We start from the raw sequence: 19,974 nt of genomic DNA on the forward strand, positions 1-19,974 counted from the left end.
TGGTGTCTGGCAGCAGAATGTTCTTAGTGGGGGCCTTTTGGGGGTCATTTTGTCTTATTTTAAAATCACAATATATTAATTATTTATCAATAACTGAACTCAATTGCTTCCGGGTTCGAATCCATGGGCCAACTGGGCCTTTCTGTGTGGAGTTTGCATGTTCTCCCTGTGTCTGCGTGGGTTCTCTCTGGGTACTCCGGCTTCCTCCCACCATCCAAAGACATGCTCGTTAGGTTCATTGGTGGTTCTAAATTGGCCGTAGGTGTGAATGTGAGTGTGAATGGTTGTCTGTGATAGACTGGCGACCTGTCCAGGGTGTACCACGCCTCTCGCCCAATGACAGCTGGGATGGGCTCCAGCCCCCCCGCGACCCTTCACAGGACAAGCAGTTACAGAAGATGAATGAATAAATGAATGAATGAATGACCTCAGTTGCAAGCTCGCCAGTCTATCGCAGGGCTGTAATGACATGTTGCTACTACCAAAACACAACTGAGTCCTTTGCAAGGGGATGCCATTTGAGTAGCGCCATCCGTCACTGTGGTCTAGGATGCAGTGTGTGTTCACACTGCTGAAAGAATGTGGCCACCAGCAGACCACTTCCAAATGTGGCCTGAGCAGTCAGATCACAAAAGTGTCATCTGTGTGTCTTTGGGTGCGATCGCACCTGTATTTTAAGCTGACCACTTGTGATCAGATCACCCATGACGTATGTTAACCAGGTCTGAAGAGGGCCTCAAACCCAGCATTGCATGTGTTTATTGTGAGTCTGTGCAATGTTAAGTTGATGGAGCGCAGCCTTCAGAGGTTAGATTCAGCTTTTACATTGTCAGTGAATTGGTAAGTATTTGGAGATATCTCCACGTGGCTGCTTGTCTCTAGCCTTGTTCATTATATATTAATGGACAGGATTTCAAGGCACGGTTCCCATTATATCCCTCCATTCACTCTGGCCATTTAGCTGTGTGGAGGGATGGAGATGAATACCTTTGCATGTCATACCTTAGAGTTGATGGGGCAAGGGTGTCATTGAAAAAAACAAACTCTTATAAGTACGACCTCTTTCTACTGTATGTCTGACTGATGCCAGCAGTTGGAGGACTATGTCAGATCATTTGGTGCTGCGTTTGTTCTGCTGCGATCAGACAGTCAAGTGGTAGGAGCTCTGCCCGGAGAGGTCGCCATGACTTGCCTGGCCACCGTGGCGGCACTGCTGTGGCTGCAAGACCAGAAGCCCTCCAGTGTCTTTTATGGTTGGCTGCACTGCTGTCATCAACATCCTGGCCGGGTGAGTAAGAATAAGCGAAAATTCTACAATAAACAACATCTGTGTAGGGAGGGAGAGTCTCTTTTTGTAGCATTTTTTATTTGTGTGAGATAATTCCCAGCGGACATAATTGTGGTATTTTACAGCCTTTGTAACATGCTGTAGCAGGTTTTAGTTTTTACACAGCTAATGGGAAACTCATGTTTTATCAAAGGGGATGTGTCTGACACCAGTCTGACCCAGCCAGAGGTTTTGGTCCAGCATTAGTGAGCAATACGGGTTTTATCGCTGGGTCTACTGGGTAGGGCCCAACGTGGGCGGACTGGAGGCAGCTGCACTAGTGTGGTAGACAGTGACCCACAACAATACTAATGCACTGAGCCTAATATCACTCTCTTTTGACTCATGGACCCACCAGAGCTTTACTTAGGGCTGAGGTTCCAGAAACAGCAAAGGACCGGATTGCCTGCAACAACGGATTGCCTGCAACAACAGCCCTGGTAGCCCAAATCCCACACATGTTGACATATTTAAGACATTATTCTCCTTCCAATATACGTTCAAGCGTGCACAGATGTTTCCCTCTCTCACTACTAATATAGGAGATTAATCATTAATGAAACAAAAAAAAAAGGTTATAGCCTTGCACAAAATACATGCCTAGCTTACAGGTTTATTAGAGTCAAACAGCGTTGTAGATGACTAGAAACTTAGTTACCCCATCTCTCTCACCAAATGAGGAAATAAACAAATAAGTAGGACAATGTGTCTACGTAGAATACGTAGATAATAAAGTCATGATTTGGCTTCAAATTTAAAAGAGGTTTTCCTGTCTAATTAAGATAAATGCATTCTGCTTCTAATGCTTTGTCTCTATTTTGTGTTTAATACCACAAGGAAATTATAAAATTATACGGAAAAAAAATAAACAGGTGCAGGAGTGATTATAATAACCCATAGCTCTTTAGAATATCTGTTAAACTCATTACCTTCAAAGATGGAGGAGCGTTCTCTGAAAGGAAAAAAAGACGCTTTAGTCAAAATTCACTTACTTCACATTTTCAACTACAAATGCGTCCCACTTTTAAAAGGAGACCAAATGGCAACCTTTTCAAAGCCAAGAGACATCTCTGCCTCAGCTTTGTGTTCCTGCCGCCCTGTTCCCCGCTCTCCATGGCAGGAGCAGTGAATGCCTCTTCAGCACTGGAGGGTATCACGCTGTTTCCATATTGTACCCCTGGGCCTCCCCGCAGCAGTGACCCACATGGGAAAGCAGGCCGGGCAGCGGGATAAACCAATTACCCCCCAGTCCGGCTGGACTCCTGCCGGTGCACCATGCAGCAGCTCCGGGGCCGAGCCCTCCTAGGCTCGATCCCCATGAGAGCCTGCTGGAATTCCCCCGAAAGGAGAATTGTGTGGTCTCAAAAGCCTGCAGAGAGACCATATTTTGCTTGGAAATTTGACATGGGGGCCTCCTGGGACAATGCAGAGGGTGGAGACTTGGAGGAGGATGAGAAAACACTTTTGTGGTAGGCTTGATTTTTTTGCTCAGCATTCATCAAAATAAGACATTTTTATGACTTACACACACACACACACACATACAAGCCGTTCTTTTTTATTTTTTTATTACGTTTAAATTCCATGTATCATAAATATGGTTTAATATTCATATGATGAATTTAGTTTTTCAACACATGAAATAGATTTGCAGCTTATCTGAAACTGCCACAGATATGTTCACACCCAGGAGTGATGCAGAAATTCACGGGAAAAGCAAATGTGTACGCGGTTGCAATAAAAAAAAAAAAAGAAGGACAGGGCTCACCCTTCCACATAACCTTCTTGGATTCATGAGCCCTTATGCTTTCTGGATGACAGCAGCCGTGACAATGGTCATTATGTCCGTTAGGGGCCTTGTCACTGCAGGGCCATTGTTCGGGCCCCATTCACCGCATAGTCATTTACACTTTCATTGGCAGCTATTTAGTCCTCATAAAAAGTTCAACATGCCAATTTGTGAGCCCCCGCTCAGCCGAGGAGAAGAGTGGAATTGGCTCGGGAGAGCAGTCGCTTTAAAAGTCAATTAATTGTTCCCGCTCTCCTGGGAGGGGCCGAAGGGGAGGTTCCCAAGGCTTTTGGGGGGGCCTCACATCTGTCCATTCGTCTTCTTGCCGCGATGCAGGGGCCGAACAGCTCAAAAGAAACTCCGCATTCAGCCCGGTTCAGGCCGTCTAAGGATATTCTGTGTTTCATTTTATGAGGCTATCCCATTATCATGACAATCCGATTAGCGGGTGAAAGATTTGATGAAGAAGGACATTGGACAAAATAAGTTTGTAAGACACCAACATTAAGTCCCAGATATTATGGTGCCTAGGATGGGTGGGGGGTGTAGATTCATTAAAGCGGTTTCAAAGCCGCCGGTTAAAAAGAGACCAGAATTTGAATTTCAGTTTTTGGACATTGTCCGTTAGCTCGATTAAACACAGCTTATGAACTGATTATAATAGCTGTGAAATTTGATATATAACTTGATAAATGTTATACACTATTGCCCATAAAGTTGGAATAATTTTGTTTTCAGAGACATTCCTTTATTTATTTACACATCAGTCGTATGCCTGGAAGAGACTGACCAATGAATTTTTGATCAAAACAATAAAATAAATGTAGTCTTTCTGATGAAACAGTGTGACAGAGACATAAAGGTTTATTTGATTTGTGTGTGAGGGGAAAGAGTATGATCACCACAAGGTATTTCTTCAACACATGAAATGCATTTTTTTGCGTTGCAACACGTACAAATAGACAAAACCATTTAATAACCATTTGAAAGTTTAAAAAGCAGAGATATCAGAGACTAAAAGTGACTAAAGGGTCAATAGGACAGACTGGCGATGATAGAGTCTTCCCTCCCGCCTTAGTTCAGCTTTCACGGAGAGCCAGCCAAGTGAACAACAGTTGATGTGGGGAGAGGCACAAAAAAAAAAGAGAGCAGCAACCCAACCCCTCCTTCGTCTCCCAGGACTGAGGGCAGAGATGGGAGAGAGACAAAGGACTGTGCTCTCTGAGCTTCAGTGCAGGAGGCCCTGCTGTTTGGCCCTGCTCCTTTACTCCAAATTTGTTTTTCACCAGCATTTCAGCAGCTCCGTCCCTGCTGGTGGCACTGGATGCCACCTCTGTGGCGCACAACAGCGTCCCAAGTATCCCACAGTGTCTGGGTAAACTGGTGGCAGCTGTCAGGACAGGGCGCTGCTTAAAACAACACCCCTCGTCGCTCAGTCTAAGGGGAAGTCGCAGGAATTCTGACGAGCCGCCCGGGCGCTGCAGTACATAGACAGGAAGTCTTTGTATCGCGGGGCACACCCTAACCAGGCTTCCCCGAAGTGTTCTGACCCCGTGAAGAGAAACTCCCCGTCCCCGGGCTTCACGTGGCACTGCAGGAGCGTGCGGATGTGCCCGTGCCAGGACGGGGGCGAGAGAGGCGAGGGGCCCGCGCGTTCCTCGAACACGCCGCCACGCTGCCAGTACACCCTCGCCGCCGACACCTCCACCAGCGATGTTTGTCGCTTAAAGTCGTGGGACACATTCTTAATGTTGCCTCGAACCACTAAAAGAGCAAAGGAGAAGAAGCACACGTCAATACACAACATGCATGAAACTGATTCTGCTGTGCGGCCGCCAGCAAAGCACGGAAAGTCAAAGCACAGAAGTCCTTGAGATTCAGCAAAATCCAGACTAATATTTCAGTTCCTCTGCCCTGTGACATTGTATTAACGTGTAAATTATTTCTGTAGATGCAAGGAAAGCTCAGGAGAAGTCAGAAAGAATGTGAATGACATGGGAACGTTATCAGATCTTGGCTCTGTAGAGGAGGGTTGTTCACGTATGTACTCACCAAAGTCACTGTTGCAGACGGCCATGAGGAGTTCAGAGTCATTGCAGGGTCGGCATGAAGCTGCGGATGGAGAAAATAAGAAAGTATTTTGAAATATCTGTCGCATTTGTCTCATTTCATTCATGATCCAGTGATTGATAGATTGGTGTCACTTCTCCTCCCAGCCAAGTCAGTGTCCTGAAATGCCCTTACCCACAGACCGGCCACATTCACCCCGTTCTCCTCACATCCCACACAAGAAACCATGGATTAGACGAAGGAATGCGTCTCCAGTGTTTGTCTTTCTTTAAGTGCCCGGCCCGCCGCTCTGCCTCCAGATCAAAAACCCCCTCACTAGTCCTGACCCCATGTTTGACTCCTATTGTATCCACCTAATTGAACGACCCCGTGCCAATGCAGGGGACCGCAGGAGTCAAATACTCCGCCAGGCTGGCAATGCGGAAAAGATGAACCAGCAGCTGTCTATTATAAGAGCGGGGTGACATCACCACGTCGGGAGCGGCCCGCACACACAGATAAATGCTAACAAGCGGACACGAACAATAAGGAGGCATTTGCGGAATCTGCAAAGTATTTGCCGTCTCGATTCAAGCCTCTTGGCCCGGTGCCCTCCAGCCACCCCGCGGTCTCCTCTGGCCTCACTGCTTTGTCCCCTGATGGAAACCAGACAACCAGAGAAAACACAAGGCTGACCAGCAGCTGCCTGATCCAGTCTGCAGCTAAGGAGTCTGTAATTTAATAACCGCCATTTTTCGAAGCTAGGAATTACATCTGGTCGGCAAGTCTCGCACACAACCGTGAGTCAGCAGTGGGAACGGCCTGCAAACATCAAGAGATACTGAAAAACACACTCACTTCCTGATAAGACAAGGATATGGTGCAAGCAATAAATCTGTCAGAGTTTGATATACACTCACCTGACAAAACATTATGTACACTGGAGAAAGTGCATTCTAATGCAACAGTCTTTTGTGACTGTTACGATGTGGGGTTTGTGTTGAAACAGGAGGATGCAGTTTGTGGTGATGTTAAACTGGATTTAATTAAACACAAAACTATTTCTGTGATTTAGTTCAACCCACTGACTAAAATAGGGTTGTCCAAATAACAGAAACGTGTCGGTACAAGTTGAATCAACAGCTCTGTTAGTTATTTTAAACAAATGCTGAATACCATGACCTTCATGAAGTTAAGATTTGGTGCAGGACTGGTATATTAAAATGCATTTGTTTACACTGGTATACCTAAGTAACTATTTTATTTATTAAAGCCTGATCAAATTGTAACCCCTAAGTTGGTGTGGTCCAATCTATCCAATTTCAAAACTTGAAAAGTCCGGCTTATTAACAGAAATCAGATTAAAACAGTGAGCACACTTGGAGCAGAGGACAGTCACGCAAGGCACCCTGGGAGCAGTTTGGGGGATAATTAGTGGTGGAAAGAACATCTGCTTTACTGTTAAAGAGAGGTTTGAAATACTGCCTTTTCTTGAGTGTTTACATGTTATGCTCTGTATTTATACTCCTACTGGGTTTCAGGGAAATACTGGCCACTTTCTCCTACTATATTTCTCTGAAAACTTTTCAGTTTGCCTCAAAATACCACAGATGTGAAGTCTCTTGTGTGTGTTGCCGTGGCACCTTCTGATTTCTCCACCAAAGAGCCACAAAGTTTCTCAGATGATTTCATGTTTCAGTTCCCTAATATAAAATAAGAACTGTTGCAATTAAAGTACTTTATTACTCTTATAGCCTATATTTTTGCACTACTTTAATAAGAAATTGAATGTAATACTTGAGCTACTTATAAATGGGAGTTCTGCTTATAAATGATAAAGATTCGGAAAACAATACACGTGGAATGCATATAAATAAATCATTTTTGCCATAAATACTACTAACCTCCTAATAAAGGCCATTTTAGCAGAGTAGCACTAAATGCATAAAGTTAGGGTTCATCTTTATGAATCATGAAGGTCGCATCCATACTACTCACCCAGGTTGGGCGCAGCATCACTCCTGTTCCCCAGCAGCTCATATCTAAAGCCCATCGTGCGTCTGCTCCATGGTCTGTCGCTCTGCAGACTGGCCTGGAGGTAGAGGGCCGGCCGGTGCGGTCCATCTGCGCGGAAACAGAACACCTGCCGCTCGGCCTGCCCGCCGTCCGTCACCAGCAGCTCCAGCTCCCCGGCCCGCTCTACGAACACGCTGACTCCACCGAAGGAGGGGGACGGTTTGATGCAGACTGTGCTGCGTCGGGCGGAGAACAGATTGGGCTCGAGGACCACCCTGAGGGCCTGGCCCGGGTATACCCACCTCACAGAGCCCTCTGTGCAACGTAGCCGAACCTGAAGAACAATCCTGGAGTCCACGGCCGCTGCAAAACCGCTTTAACCGAGGGGGAACATCGATTAATTGATACAACAGTTTTTGCGGTAATTCAAATTAGATTACTGCATTTTAAAGAATGGATTCACTGAATGGATAGCACTTTATCAGAGCTTAATATGTTATTTACCAATGTTTATGTTAATAAAACAGTCACATAACTAATTCTAGGTTGAATAAATATATATTTGTCCCTTGGGCTATCGATCAAAATAAAAAGTTTAACAATCTAGTAATAAATAGGCCCTACTGACCGGTTTCCGGAGTTTAAAACAACGACAAGGCATCACATCCACCCTTATTTAAGTCTTTTTGGGGAAAGATGCGATCAGTATCAGGCTAGAACCTGTCACAAGTCAGGTTGTATTATTTTTAATCGATTTTAACCGATCTACGAAATACAAGGAAATTATTTACTCTGACGTTTTTCAATAGTCACAACCCCATCCTTCATTTTAAATTGATTATTTGCCCTTCAGGACGTTGTCCACATCATCTCTACTGAAGAAAAAAAAAAAGCGTCTTACCTCCCAGTCCAGTTGCACAGATCAGCTGCACAGTGGCGTAACCGAAGAGCCAGAAAACACATCGAAATGATCACATTTGGCAACATCTCACCCACGCGAATACGAAAATCTCAAAAGAAGCTGGTGGCAGTGCATGACTACAGAGTTTGTCTGTGAGTGAGTACCAGAGTACAAGTGCTCTGCTGCAGCCCGGCACCGTGACTGAACCTTCTCTGGGGTAAGGGCCGAGGTGCTCGCTCTCTCTCGCTCTCGCTCTCTCTCTCTCTCTCTCTCTCGGGTACACACACACACACACACACTTTCTCAAGCTCTAATTAGGAATGATCCAGTTGCTGAGGACTGTCGGCCTCTGCAGGTCTTTGTCTTTGCTGTCTGAAGAGACAATCAGCTTGAAAGCTCTCAGCCATCTGTCAACTGAGTGCGTCTTAACGCAACAGCAGTTCATTTACTTACAAAGACTGTCCGGGGTATATTATTCTACATTAACTTGAGTTCTTGAGTTATACTTGGCATTTAAAAGCCCATAATTTGATGCTCTCAAAAATATCTCAAAATTATGTTTGTTTTCCTTTAAAAAATATAGAGCAACTTATCTCAGTTTAGGCACGAGATAATTCTAGAAGTAGGCCACTAAAAGAAGGAACAAATACAAAAGTAAAAAAAGTAATATGTGTTTTTGTACATGAGCTTCATCTAGTGGTGGGAAGATGCATAGTCTCCTCACATCTGGAGGGCAAAATGTAGTCTGCTGCAGGCCTTAAGGAACAGCAAGAGGCAGGCTGCAACTCAGCGACCTTTAATATTGTTCATGAGTACAAAGGAAGAATAGGTTACTTGTTTCATTAATGATTAATCCACCTGGGATGAGCAGTTTCGCTTAAATGTAACCCTCGCGGCCATTGTGTAAAAAATTTATTTGGCACACTTTCAAGGTCTTGGCGGTGGCGACATCTTGTGGAGGTAAACTCCATGGACCGTGACAGTTCCCTGTGAGTGCGGGTGGTTGCTTCTGTCGAGGTGAGTCCAAAAAAGGCCCCGGGGGAACGGTCTGGGGTCTGTGATGGGTGCGTAGTTGGGGAAGTTACATTCATAGGGAGAATTCGACCAGATGCCGCCTCAAATGCTGGAGAGGGATTTGCTACTCACCTGACAAAATCTCGAAAAGTTCGATGTCCAAAAAACATTTGAGATTAACGCTGCGGTTGGATTCAGTTAGAATTTTCTTTCATATAGAAAACGCGCTACATTTTTATTTTCCCCCTTCAAATTAGAGAGCTAAAAACCAGACGGAGTCATTTTCAGATCGCGTCCCAGAGAGACAAAGCAAAGCCAAATGAATGGAGGCCTGTTATTGGCGCAGTGCAAAATATGCCGTTGGCCTGAGGTGATACATGTCGTTAAAGAAAAAATCCACGTCTCTACATGCTCTTAACCCAAAGCCGCCTTCTAAAAAATACAATTAGATGCATTTAAAAAAATAAATGAATTAATAAAAAGACCCGAGGTCACGGTTTCTCTGGCTCCTCCTGCAGATTCTATCTCCAGACCTGCAGTCAAAATTCTCACTAGTGATATAAAGTAACCACAAGAATATACTTCATAATTGTGGTCTAATAATTATTATAATGATAAATGATAAACTGCTAAAACTAACCCACGCTCCTGGCTGTCAGCTTCAAGGCCCAACTCGACCTCTAGAGCCTCTCCCCGCTGAATACTAACGTGGCCGTGGAGAGGACGATCAGGAACACGAAGAGGAGCCTTCCACGTTTTAAATTCAAAGCAGGTTTACTACAGCTTCACATTAGATTAGACATTTTAATAAAATATCTCCCAACTATTTAACTTACGGCTTTAAAGTTATGAAATTCAAATAAAGGCAAATAAATTCAAGGCTGTTTCCCCCCCAGGCCTTCATTCACGGTTTGAACTGAACCAGCGGGGTCAGGGGAACACTGAACTCCTTTAATAATATATTTATATATATATTGATTTATGACATATCCATACAATGTTTACGGATAAAGATGTTTTATCTCCAGGATGATGATCTAGTCGTCCCTTTACTTGCTTTCAGAGCGATTTAATGCAGAGTAAAAACCCCAGTAAGGACTCGTAAACCACTTTTTAATGTGACCCTTGCTGAAAAAACAGCATGATTTTTATTTTTTTTAATAATAAGCATTTTAAGATTGGGAGTTTGAATTTGATGCAAAAATTGAAACGAATGCAAAATAAGTTCTCTAATTTCTACCAAGTCAAAGTTGTTTCTTTTTTCTTTTTGTGGATTTTCCTATCTTGTTTTCTGAAAAGATCCCCAGACATTTATGTGGACGAATTCATATACTATATATATTTAAACTGACAAGTGAAAAGTCTAATTTAACTCACGTGAAGTTGTGGTTAACAGAAGAAGAAGGAACTGTATCACATCTCATTTTCACTTCGCCATAATTAACCCGAAACGACCGTAAGTGTGGAGCAGTGTTTGTGTCCTTTTAAGGATCTGTTTTACAAAGTTTATTAAACGTTAATATGCAAAGACAATGAGGCGTTTCCACGGAGAGTGCAAAAATAGCAACAACAACAACAACAAAACTATTTAGACTTCCAATATCGCTTTCGTTTTAATTCTCTCAGCAGCGTATTAAATATTTGCATGTACACGTTTGAAAGTTACATAGAAAAATATAGTATTACAGTAGGTTTCTTTGTTAGTAGCATGTTAGAACAGTTACTTCGGCCACGAAACGCATCAAATACTCATCTTTTTTCTCTGAAAAAGCCTTTGTCCGTGCTGCTCTCTCTAATGGTGACGGTCAAGAAGTTCATGGTGACATCGGTCACGGTGACAGTGTCCAAGCTGGAGAAGCAAGGGGTCCAAGAGGGCCGCGAAGACGATTCTTGGATGGACTCTGCGGAGATGGCGGCGGACTCTTCCCAGGGCGTACGGCTCGGGTGCTCTCTCATCTTGCACGGCTGGGAAATTGGCACCCTGCTCAAACAAATAGTCCTGTGCCCACCTTGGTCGTTTTTAAGCATATCTGGACTGAACCCGCGGCTGCTGTAGGATAAGCTGGTCCCTCCCGCGTGTCTCTGCTCGCTGCTGGATTTGGGTGTTATCGTGGTCTCCTCCTGGAACCTCTTGGTCAGCTGGAGGAGGCTGTGGTCCGACGTCTCTCCGTGATGATGCAGGCGCCGGGACAATTTGGACACGCCGTGAGACATCGGCTCCTCCAGCGACCTGCTCCGTTTGACGTTGGGCTCTGCCGAGGTGCTGCCATCATCTTTATCATAATGCAAATGCAGCTTCGGTTTGCGTCCCCTCTTTTTGGGAAAGCGCGATTCTTGGGCCGTCAGAGAGGCGGGTGGCGTGGGTCTGGGCCTCCTCTCGGGCTCCGGGGGTCGCAGGTGGACACTCTCCCCTCTGTTGACCGTGCTCGGAGGAAAGATTGTGGGAACCACCGTGCGTAAACCCTCCCGGGCCCTCGGCGTTATGACGGGCTCCGGGATGGGATAGGTAACATGAATACCTCTGGGAGCCTCTCTTCTCAGTTCATACGTCTTTTCTTTGGCTTTGGCCTGAAGACAGAGGGAATAAAGGTTATGAGTTTTTCCAGAGGTAAAAAAAAAAAAAAAGTGAAGTCTCTTGAGGAAATTTAAAGGTTTAAGAGAAGCAACTGGACCTCGTCAAGGCCTCGTCCTAAAGTTGCTTTGTTTTTTAAGGACTGCAGGGTCATGAGAAAGAAAATGAACAATATACACAATGATTTTCTATTATAGATCATGGGCTCTTCTATCAAATAAACTAAATGACAGATTTTCTTTCTGAACCACAAAACGACGGGTTCAAAATTCAACTTTCAAACTTTCAAATCACTAAAATGATTTATTTTTTTCCCTGTCCATTCCATTTATGCAGATCCCCAGAAAGGCGCAATAGGTGGCGACATGGAAAGATTCACCCACCTTTAGGAGAAAAGTCTCGGGTTTGGGTCCCCTCTTTTTCGGTCCGAACATCTCCCTTTCTCGCTCCCTAATGAATGGAAATTAAAGAAGGAACCATCACAACGCATTAACTAATTATTTCTTGTTAAGCCAACAACTCAATCGGAAAATTTTATTTTTCACATGTGGGCCAAACTCTGAAAATAGGGCGAGATTTAACCAGTTTCCATCGGATTTTCTAAGTTAAAGGAAAATGGAAATGAGGACGAATAAAGAAGACAACTTGCTTGTGACAGGAGAACCACTTCACATCTTGCAGCCATTTGAAGTAAACACAAAAAAAGAAGCCACATCTTACTCTGACATTTTGTTCTCACTTCCGTTTAGAAAACTTTTAAAGATTGAACCTGAGATAAGTTGACACATTCGAATGGGTATTTTCGTGGCGCACAAATTCGGTGCCGTCTCACTCCTGCAGAGAGGCCTACTGCTGCGCTGTCAAACCCTCACCTCTCCTCGAAGGCGGCGAAGAGACGTGCATCCAGAATGTTTTCCTCCGGCTCCCAAGTGCTGTACCTGCGTCAACGACAACCGAGAGGAAAGCTGTTGGCGCCGTGCATTGAAATGATCGCGTGTCAAAGCGGGGTGCGATACTTTGTTTTAATTTTTATTTTTTTTATCTCGAACCAATCTCTCTGCTTGAGCTGTAATTACAGACTACGTAGCGGACAGTGACGCATGGTGAACTCAGCCATTGCTAACGCTGTAGCGTGGACTTAAAAACATCCCACAGGGCTTGGGCTCGGTCATTTTCAACACCTGACCGCTCCTCACAAGCCAGCAGTGGCACAGCAAACTGCGCCACAGTACAAACAGCACATTGAAGCGTTAAAAAAAATAAGCGTTCCTCAAGCCGAGGAACGAGGGAGTTGGTGCATTTGTACGAGCGGCCAGGATGGAGCGCTGTCCTTCACAGCCTCGCTTATTATATACTCACTTCTGAGACCAGCCCTTCCATTTCACGAGATATTCCCAGCGACCCTGCAAAACAGATCGGTAATAGATTCAGATTATCAGCCTCTCGGTTTAGGCACAAACACAGGTTTGCGTAATAAGTGTAGAGACACAGCCTGTTGGCGAAAAAGACAAAAAAAAACAGCGAGTACCCGTCTGATTCGCCGTTTAATGATGGACTCGGCTGCGAAGACGCTCTCACCGACAGCCGAGAGCTCCATGATTCACCATGCACCTCGTTTATTTCTGTCTTTTTTATTATTTTTGGCTTCCCTTCGTCCTCTCCGGGTTGTTTAATTCCGCACATCCCATAATACGCAATCTGGGGAGGACGTCATCACGTCTCTCGCTGTTGCCAGGCACCGCGCTCGGTAGGACGGATCGTGGCTGAGCACATTGGCTCAGTTGTTGCTACGTGCTCCGGGTTTCTGAGTGAAGGGGAGGAGTCCCGCTGCTGCTGCCGCTCTGGCGGCTGTGCAGGAATGTCTGGCACAGTGGGGCAAGGCAGAGTCAGAGGCTCCCGGAGCGGGTCCACTGACCCCCGAGGTCCCGTGAGGGTTCAGATAGCCTCCACCGAAATGAAAATCGTTTAATTTCGCAAGCAAAATAAATAAATAATTAATAAACACATAATATTTAACACTATAGCAGAAGAGAAGCATTTGTCACAGACCAGATCCTCAAAACCATTCCCCTTTAGCTAATCATACATAAATTTTACCTTTATATAAAGCATCAGCATTAAAAATCAGTGGAATATATTCACAAATACCACTGTGTAGAAATTGTTGGCGACAAATTATGTCCCATTTGAGGTGTGAACATGCCTTGAGCAAGCCCGAGGCACGCCTCGATTGGTATCTGAGTTCGTTTTAATTATTCAAAATGATTTGTTTGACGTACAGCTCAGACATTCATTTAGAATGTCACCGGTTTCAGGTGCAAATCTCTGAAGGGCCCATGAGTCAAGGGGCTACCCCGCGGAGTCCTATCGTTCGTCTTGTGCGCATCCTGACTCAATTATGACTGTGCCCACCGTGACTGTCCTTGAATCACTGCCTGCGATAATTTAGTCTGAAGCACACAAGGATTGCTTGGACAACAGAATGTGTTTAAAAAATAAATAATTAAAATTAAAAATGATAAATTAAAAAAATTCTAGCAGTTTTAAAAAATAAAAAAATTATAAAGATTATTCCAAACGCTCTGATATTTAGATAAATATATAATTTTTATATGACCAACCAAATTGTATGAATTGCAAGCTAAAGCTTTAAACAACCAAAAAAAAAAAATAAGCCAAATATCTGTAAAGGAGAGAGATCAAAAACCACCCCGGAGTGTTCTCCAGAAAAGAAACAAACTGACGCGATATCAGTCGACAAATAATTCACCGAAATATAAAAGGTTTTTATATATATATATATATATATATTTCTGTTTCTTGTTTGATTAAAAGTTCCAGCAAAACGGTTCCTGCGCAACTCAGGTTCACCCGATTGCAAAATAAAAAGCATGTAATGTTTTTGGGTTCGTCCGGTAAAGTAAAATAAATAATAAATACATAAGAGTAGTCCAGCTTGATCAGTAACGAAGGAAGTATTGTTCACTAATTTACTTTACAGTCACACAACGGACTGTCCTGGCTCCCTGATCTCTGCTCCTTCCTCCGCCGTTTCTTGTTCAGACCCACGTTCAGCTGTTGGACAGCAGAGTTAAAGTATTTAACAATTCATTTTTTTTTTTATTGCTGGTCTCACTATCGAACATCACAAACAAATAATATAGTAAATAAAAAATATTAGTAATCTACAGGAAATGTGTCAAACTGATGTACTTTTTTCTACATTCTACATTAGTTATTGAAGTTTCTGCAGCCATTTATTTTAGCACCGTCGAAGTTGATCACTACTAAAAAGAAAAGAAAAAAGATATTTCTACTCTTTTTTTTTCAACTTCTAATAGTTTGCGCACTGAGTCTAGTTAAACATTGGAAATGGTCAAACCAGAAGTGGGACTCCAGCGCTGGTAATCCAAGGTAGAAAAAACCTGTTTGTTCTTCCCAATCTATGAACATGGCTAAATCCTCATTATCACCTGCTTGTAGCTTATCCGAGCAAGGTGTTTTTCTGTTGTTGTTGTTTTTTTCCTCTGCACCATGCCGCCTTGCCATCCAATAATCTCTTGGTATCGACCAAGTGAGCACCTTTTAAGGAGATACGTTCAGTTGAGAGCTGCTACCTGCTATTCCAGTTTACACCAGTGGCGTCGCTGCAGCTGAGATGACCTATTGAATATCTTTAGGCCTATTGTTTTTTTTTTCCTCTGCACCATGCCGCCTTTCCATCCAATAATCTCTTGGTATTGACCAAGTGAGCACCTTTTAAGGAGATACGTTCAGTTATGAGCTGCTACCTCCTATTCCAGTTTACACCAGTGGTGTCGCTGCAGCTGAGATGACCTATTGAATATCTTTAGGCCTATAGGCAGCACGCTTTGAAAGAAAAAATCAAAAATAGACAGGTGTAGGTGTACCTTCTAGGAAGTGTTCCTCTGAACATATGTTATTCTTTGATATTAGTCAAAGTTCAGTCAGGTTTTGCAAAGTAACAGATGACTTACTTAACAAAATAAACGTCTTTTTGTTCTTTCATTGCTGGTGTCTTACTTCATTGCATTGATTTCAAAATCTATAGTAACAAATAAAGAATTAATTATATGTTTTAACCCATAAACGAAACACGATGCAGCAACTTGTTAATGGAGTAATGAAGTGAAGCCCACTAAACTCATAAACTGTCCTGAAGGCAAACATGCTGCAACTCAACCTCCATGAAAGTCTATTGCTCGTGTTAAAATACGTAGGCTCAAGATAATATTTGCTCACATGGATAGATACTTGTTATCCCTCACGGAAATTGTGTGCCCCTGGACCCGGACATTCAAATGAGTTTGGACCTTCCTGGCGAGAATAACCGGCCCTCACGGGACGAGTGAGACATTTTCCCGAAATGTCTGATCGTCTGCATCATGACGGTTTTTAATTCTGAAAATTTAAGTGACATTAGGAACAAAAACAGCTTGTCTGCTCGCCAGAATTTTGAATCTTAAAAAGTCTGCCAACCAAATTAAATTGGGGTTAAGACAGAACGCTGTTCTTCTTTAATTTGATTTAACATATAGAATAAGAACATACAGAAACTTTCAGCTGTGAGAGCAATGGTAACACCAAATTTTCAGGAATTATCTTTTTTTATTATTTTTAACAGTTATCCTAGCTGTCTTATTATTATTATTATTATTATTATTATTATTATTATTATTATTATTTAGTGACTAAAACTAAGCCCACGAACATATATAGGTATATGATTTTGTGGGAAAATTCTGGTCAATTTCAGTAGGAAATAATAATAATAATAATAATAATAATAATAATTATTATTATTATTATTATTATTATGTATTTTTGCACAATTTTTCTGGATTTTTTTTAACGATCTCTAATAACCTCCATTTGAATATTGGTCTCACAAAAAAATTAAATAAATAAAAAATACAGTACAGACTTTCATTACATTTTATTTTCCTTGGGCCTCAACTGCAAAGTTCTGCGCACTTTAGCTATTCGTTGCAATTAATTAAATGAAAATATAAATAAAAATAATAATACTAAATCACCATTTTGCAAAGAAAAGCACAAATCTTCCACGTCTCTTAGCAACATTTACCATATTTACCTCTCACTTCCAGGACACCACCACCACGCTAACCTTGAAGGGAAAGAAGATTCCCATTTGGGGGGGGAAAAAAAGTAATTTAAGGGTTTCAAAAATAAGGTCTAACCATATCAAGCAATGGGTCCAGTAATGGTAAAACGTTAGCTTTCTTTTATTTCAGACTTCTCGTGTATTTTTCCTCCTTAACTTCCAGTTTGTACATTTCAAATGAGAACAAAAACACAAACTGTACAGGTCTGTGGGAGTTAATTCACTGAATGAATGAAGCAGGTTTTAATTGTATATCAAGACCAACTGTTTATGGGAAAGCCATTTCCCTTGTCTGACAATTTAACATTTAAAAGGACGCTGCAGCTTTCAGAGGAGGACATAACCAAAAAGGGGAATTATTGCAAAAACAGTGATTCGACACGAATTCAGCGCAAATTTGTGGGATTACAAAGAAATATTGCCAGGAAATCCAATTTATCTCTCTCCTTCTCCTTCTCCGACTCTGGGCTCTCCATTATATCGAATAAACCAATAAAACCTAGACTTACATTCGCCTTAAACAACCTCAATGGGAGAAAGCGGAAGGATTTCTAATTCATTTGAATTATTTGTGAGGCTGAGTGAACAAGGTGCGTGATCTTTTTTTGGGGTAAAAAATGAAATGTACAACAAGCAAGGAGACAGACACTGCGCGCTGTGGAGAGGCGCACCAGCGATTTGTCAGCATCTAATCGGGATCGTGTTAAAGATAATGAATAATAGGCTGATATATACGTGTATGTACATATAAATACGCATGTGTCTGTATATATTTGCTGCCAAGTGTCGCAGTGGAGCAGACAAAGGCGGGCGCGCCGCGGACAAAAGATGCGTTGTGGCTGCCGTCGAAATATGAACCACCATTTTGATAGTCATAGCCTGTAGACCGACATTTCCTGTTGGTGCTAGAATGGTTATAGCCTGTTTCTGTAGATACAGATAGAGGAGTGGAGCCTGGTGAAAAGAGGCACACTGCACACTGCTGCTGCTGCTGCTGCGGTTCTCCATATTTGGCCATGAGTCGATGAAAAAGTGTGTCTGCAGGAGCCGCAATGGCGACAGCCGCACATGAATAAACAGAGCTGGCTCTGTGAGAACATTATTGGCTCTCCGGTTTCTGGGCAACTGCTGCACACAGCTCGCTGTTCGCTGTCCTACTTTAACCAGGCGACATTTTCTGCTGTATAGGTGGCTCAGACGCACACACACACAAAAAAAACCGCAAGCGAGAGACTGTAAAGCCGCTCTGACCTGCGTACAGCCTTGCCATGTTTCAGCACATGTTTAAATTAGATAGCGTTATTTACAGCGGTATGAAGCAGCCACAGCACCAGCTCTTATTTCTTAAGGCTGTCACCACTTATAGTTTTTTAGGTGTATCATATGCATTTTCGCGACAAATCCGCTACATATTCACTGACATTACTTCAAAATCCAAAGAAACGAACGCAATTACGCATTCATATTGCATACATTTAATCATCTTAAATTTGATCGATACATATTTCTGTAATTTCAGTGATGCCACAGGCCTCCAGTTGGTCCCACGCAGGGCTTTCAATTAGAGAACTGATCCTGCTGCTGACATGAGAAGCTGCATGAAACCAACACTGTGCAGGCTGCTGCTGCTGCTGCTGGGCTCTATGATAAAGGGGGAATGTGAAACATCACACTTGGTCTATAAATACGTTCCCCTGCTCAGCCATGTTTCAGTTTCTCACTGATGCATGACTGAAACGTTGTTGGTTTGAAGACTTGGAGACATACATATTCGTACCCTTCGGAGAGAGAAAGAGAAAGAGAGAGAGAGAGAGAGAGAGAGAGAGAGAGATCTGTACTCATGGGGTTTGAGGTTCCGGTTATAGCTTCACACATGATATCAGCCCAGTTTCACATCGTGGAATTGCTCACAGGTGTCTCCGGTTACCAGTTTTAGACGGGTCCCCTTGTTAGGATTAATCGATTGTTTGTTTTTGCAGTTCGACTTTCACAGTCCGAAATGCGTTTCTAATTCGTTAAATTAGCTAACGAATCTGCCAGTGGACAAAACGTTGACTCAAAAATCCGAGAGAAGAAAAAATGAGGCGTGGAAATTTCGATAGGGGTCGAGAACCAGTCCAGCTCCCGCGAATGGCCTCAATCGTGCACAGACACATTTTGCCATGAGTTTCATACAGATCTGTAAAGGCACCGTTACCTCTGTTATCTTTGTTTGTTCCAGTCATTAGTCCTTAAGGTTTAAGAATGCATTTCTCTGGTCTTTGTGTTGATTTTATGGAATTCCAAGCAAGAAACGCACAGAGACAAATCATGACTTCAAATTTAAAATGATAGCAGCCAGTATCACAGGGGAGATCAGCACATTTATTCTCTCAAAAACTGGAAAAGAAAGTGCTGGAAAACGTTTTGTTTTTCTTTTTAATTCAAACATATATGAAGAGGACATTCATTATTTGAGTAATCTAAAGCCAGATCTGGCCTACACCAACAAGCTTGCCCTGTTTCAGAGTCTTATTCCTTCTTAAAGTTGGCCGCAGTTCTTATTAACATTCTCCGATAGGCAACTCCCACCAGTGAACTGACATTCCAGGGCCTTCGTGTCTTTCAAAACTTTCAACTTGCAATCAGTTTGAGATTCCACTATGACAGGGGGAAAAAAAAACTATTTAGGTATGCAGTTCCAGACCAGAGTCCAGGGTACAGGCCAAAACGATCCAAGTAAAGACTGGAAGAGGCCCGCAGCATTCAGCAGTGTCAGGAAAGAAAGGTCAATATTTGAGAGTCCATGCAGAGAAGCTGAGCTGTGCACAAATATGTGTCTTCAGCTTTGCATTTGTGTAAGCCTAGACTTGTTTGTCTGAATTAACGTGGAACCGCTGTGTCATTGTCACACAGGCCTTCAAAGTAAAGTCCCTTATGACAACAAGCAAGCAGACATTATATTTAAAGGTCGTTACTGACGCAGTTCCCTGCTACGTTTTGCTGGTTTGTACATTCGTGATGCCTTTTCGTCCGGATTGAATCTAAGAAGTGAATCGCCGAGCAGCTTTTCCCTGCCCTTTTCCAGTTATGCTCGGTGTTTACATTCCTGCTTGGGGTCGAGCTGCAATAGAAAAATAATGCATGGGCAAGGTTTTAATAATAATACGAGTGACCGGTG

The 19,974-nt window shown here is 43.0% G+C and overlaps 2 protein-coding genes across 2 annotated transcripts; both read right to left on the minus strand.

Moving 5' to 3' along the window:
- Positions 1-4,384: 4,384 nt before the first annotated feature.
- LOC311506772 (meteorin-like protein) lies at positions 4,385-8,168 on the minus strand (the record flags this gene model as incomplete). Its single annotated transcript, XM_084570839.1, has 4 exons — positions 4,385-4,880; positions 5,169-5,228; positions 7,164-7,555; positions 8,083-8,168. The coding sequence occupies 4 exons, from the start codon at positions 8,166-8,168 to the stop codon at positions 4,549-4,551; spliced, it is 870 nt and encodes a 289-aa protein (XP_084426965.1). The 3' UTR covers positions 4,385-4,548.
- A 2,276-nt stretch (positions 8,169-10,444) lies between these two features.
- cbx8a (chromobox homolog 8a (Pc class homolog, Drosophila)) lies at positions 10,445-13,371 on the minus strand. Its single transcript, XM_084571576.1, has 5 exons — positions 13,197-13,371; positions 13,028-13,071; positions 12,541-12,606; positions 12,052-12,118; positions 10,445-11,664 (listed from the first exon to the last, which is right to left on the minus strand). The coding sequence occupies exons 1-5, from the start codon at positions 13,263-13,265 to the stop codon at positions 10,846-10,848; spliced, it is 1,065 nt and encodes a 354-aa protein (XP_084427702.1). The 5' UTR covers positions 13,266-13,371; the 3' UTR covers positions 10,445-10,845.
- Positions 13,372-19,974: the final 6,603 nt, after the last annotated feature.

This window comes from Chelon labrosus, assembly GCF_963514085.1.
Source record: "Chelon labrosus genome assembly, chromosome: 21".
Lineage (NCBI taxonomy): Eukaryota > Metazoa > Chordata > Actinopteri > Mugiliformes > Mugilidae > Chelon > Chelon labrosus.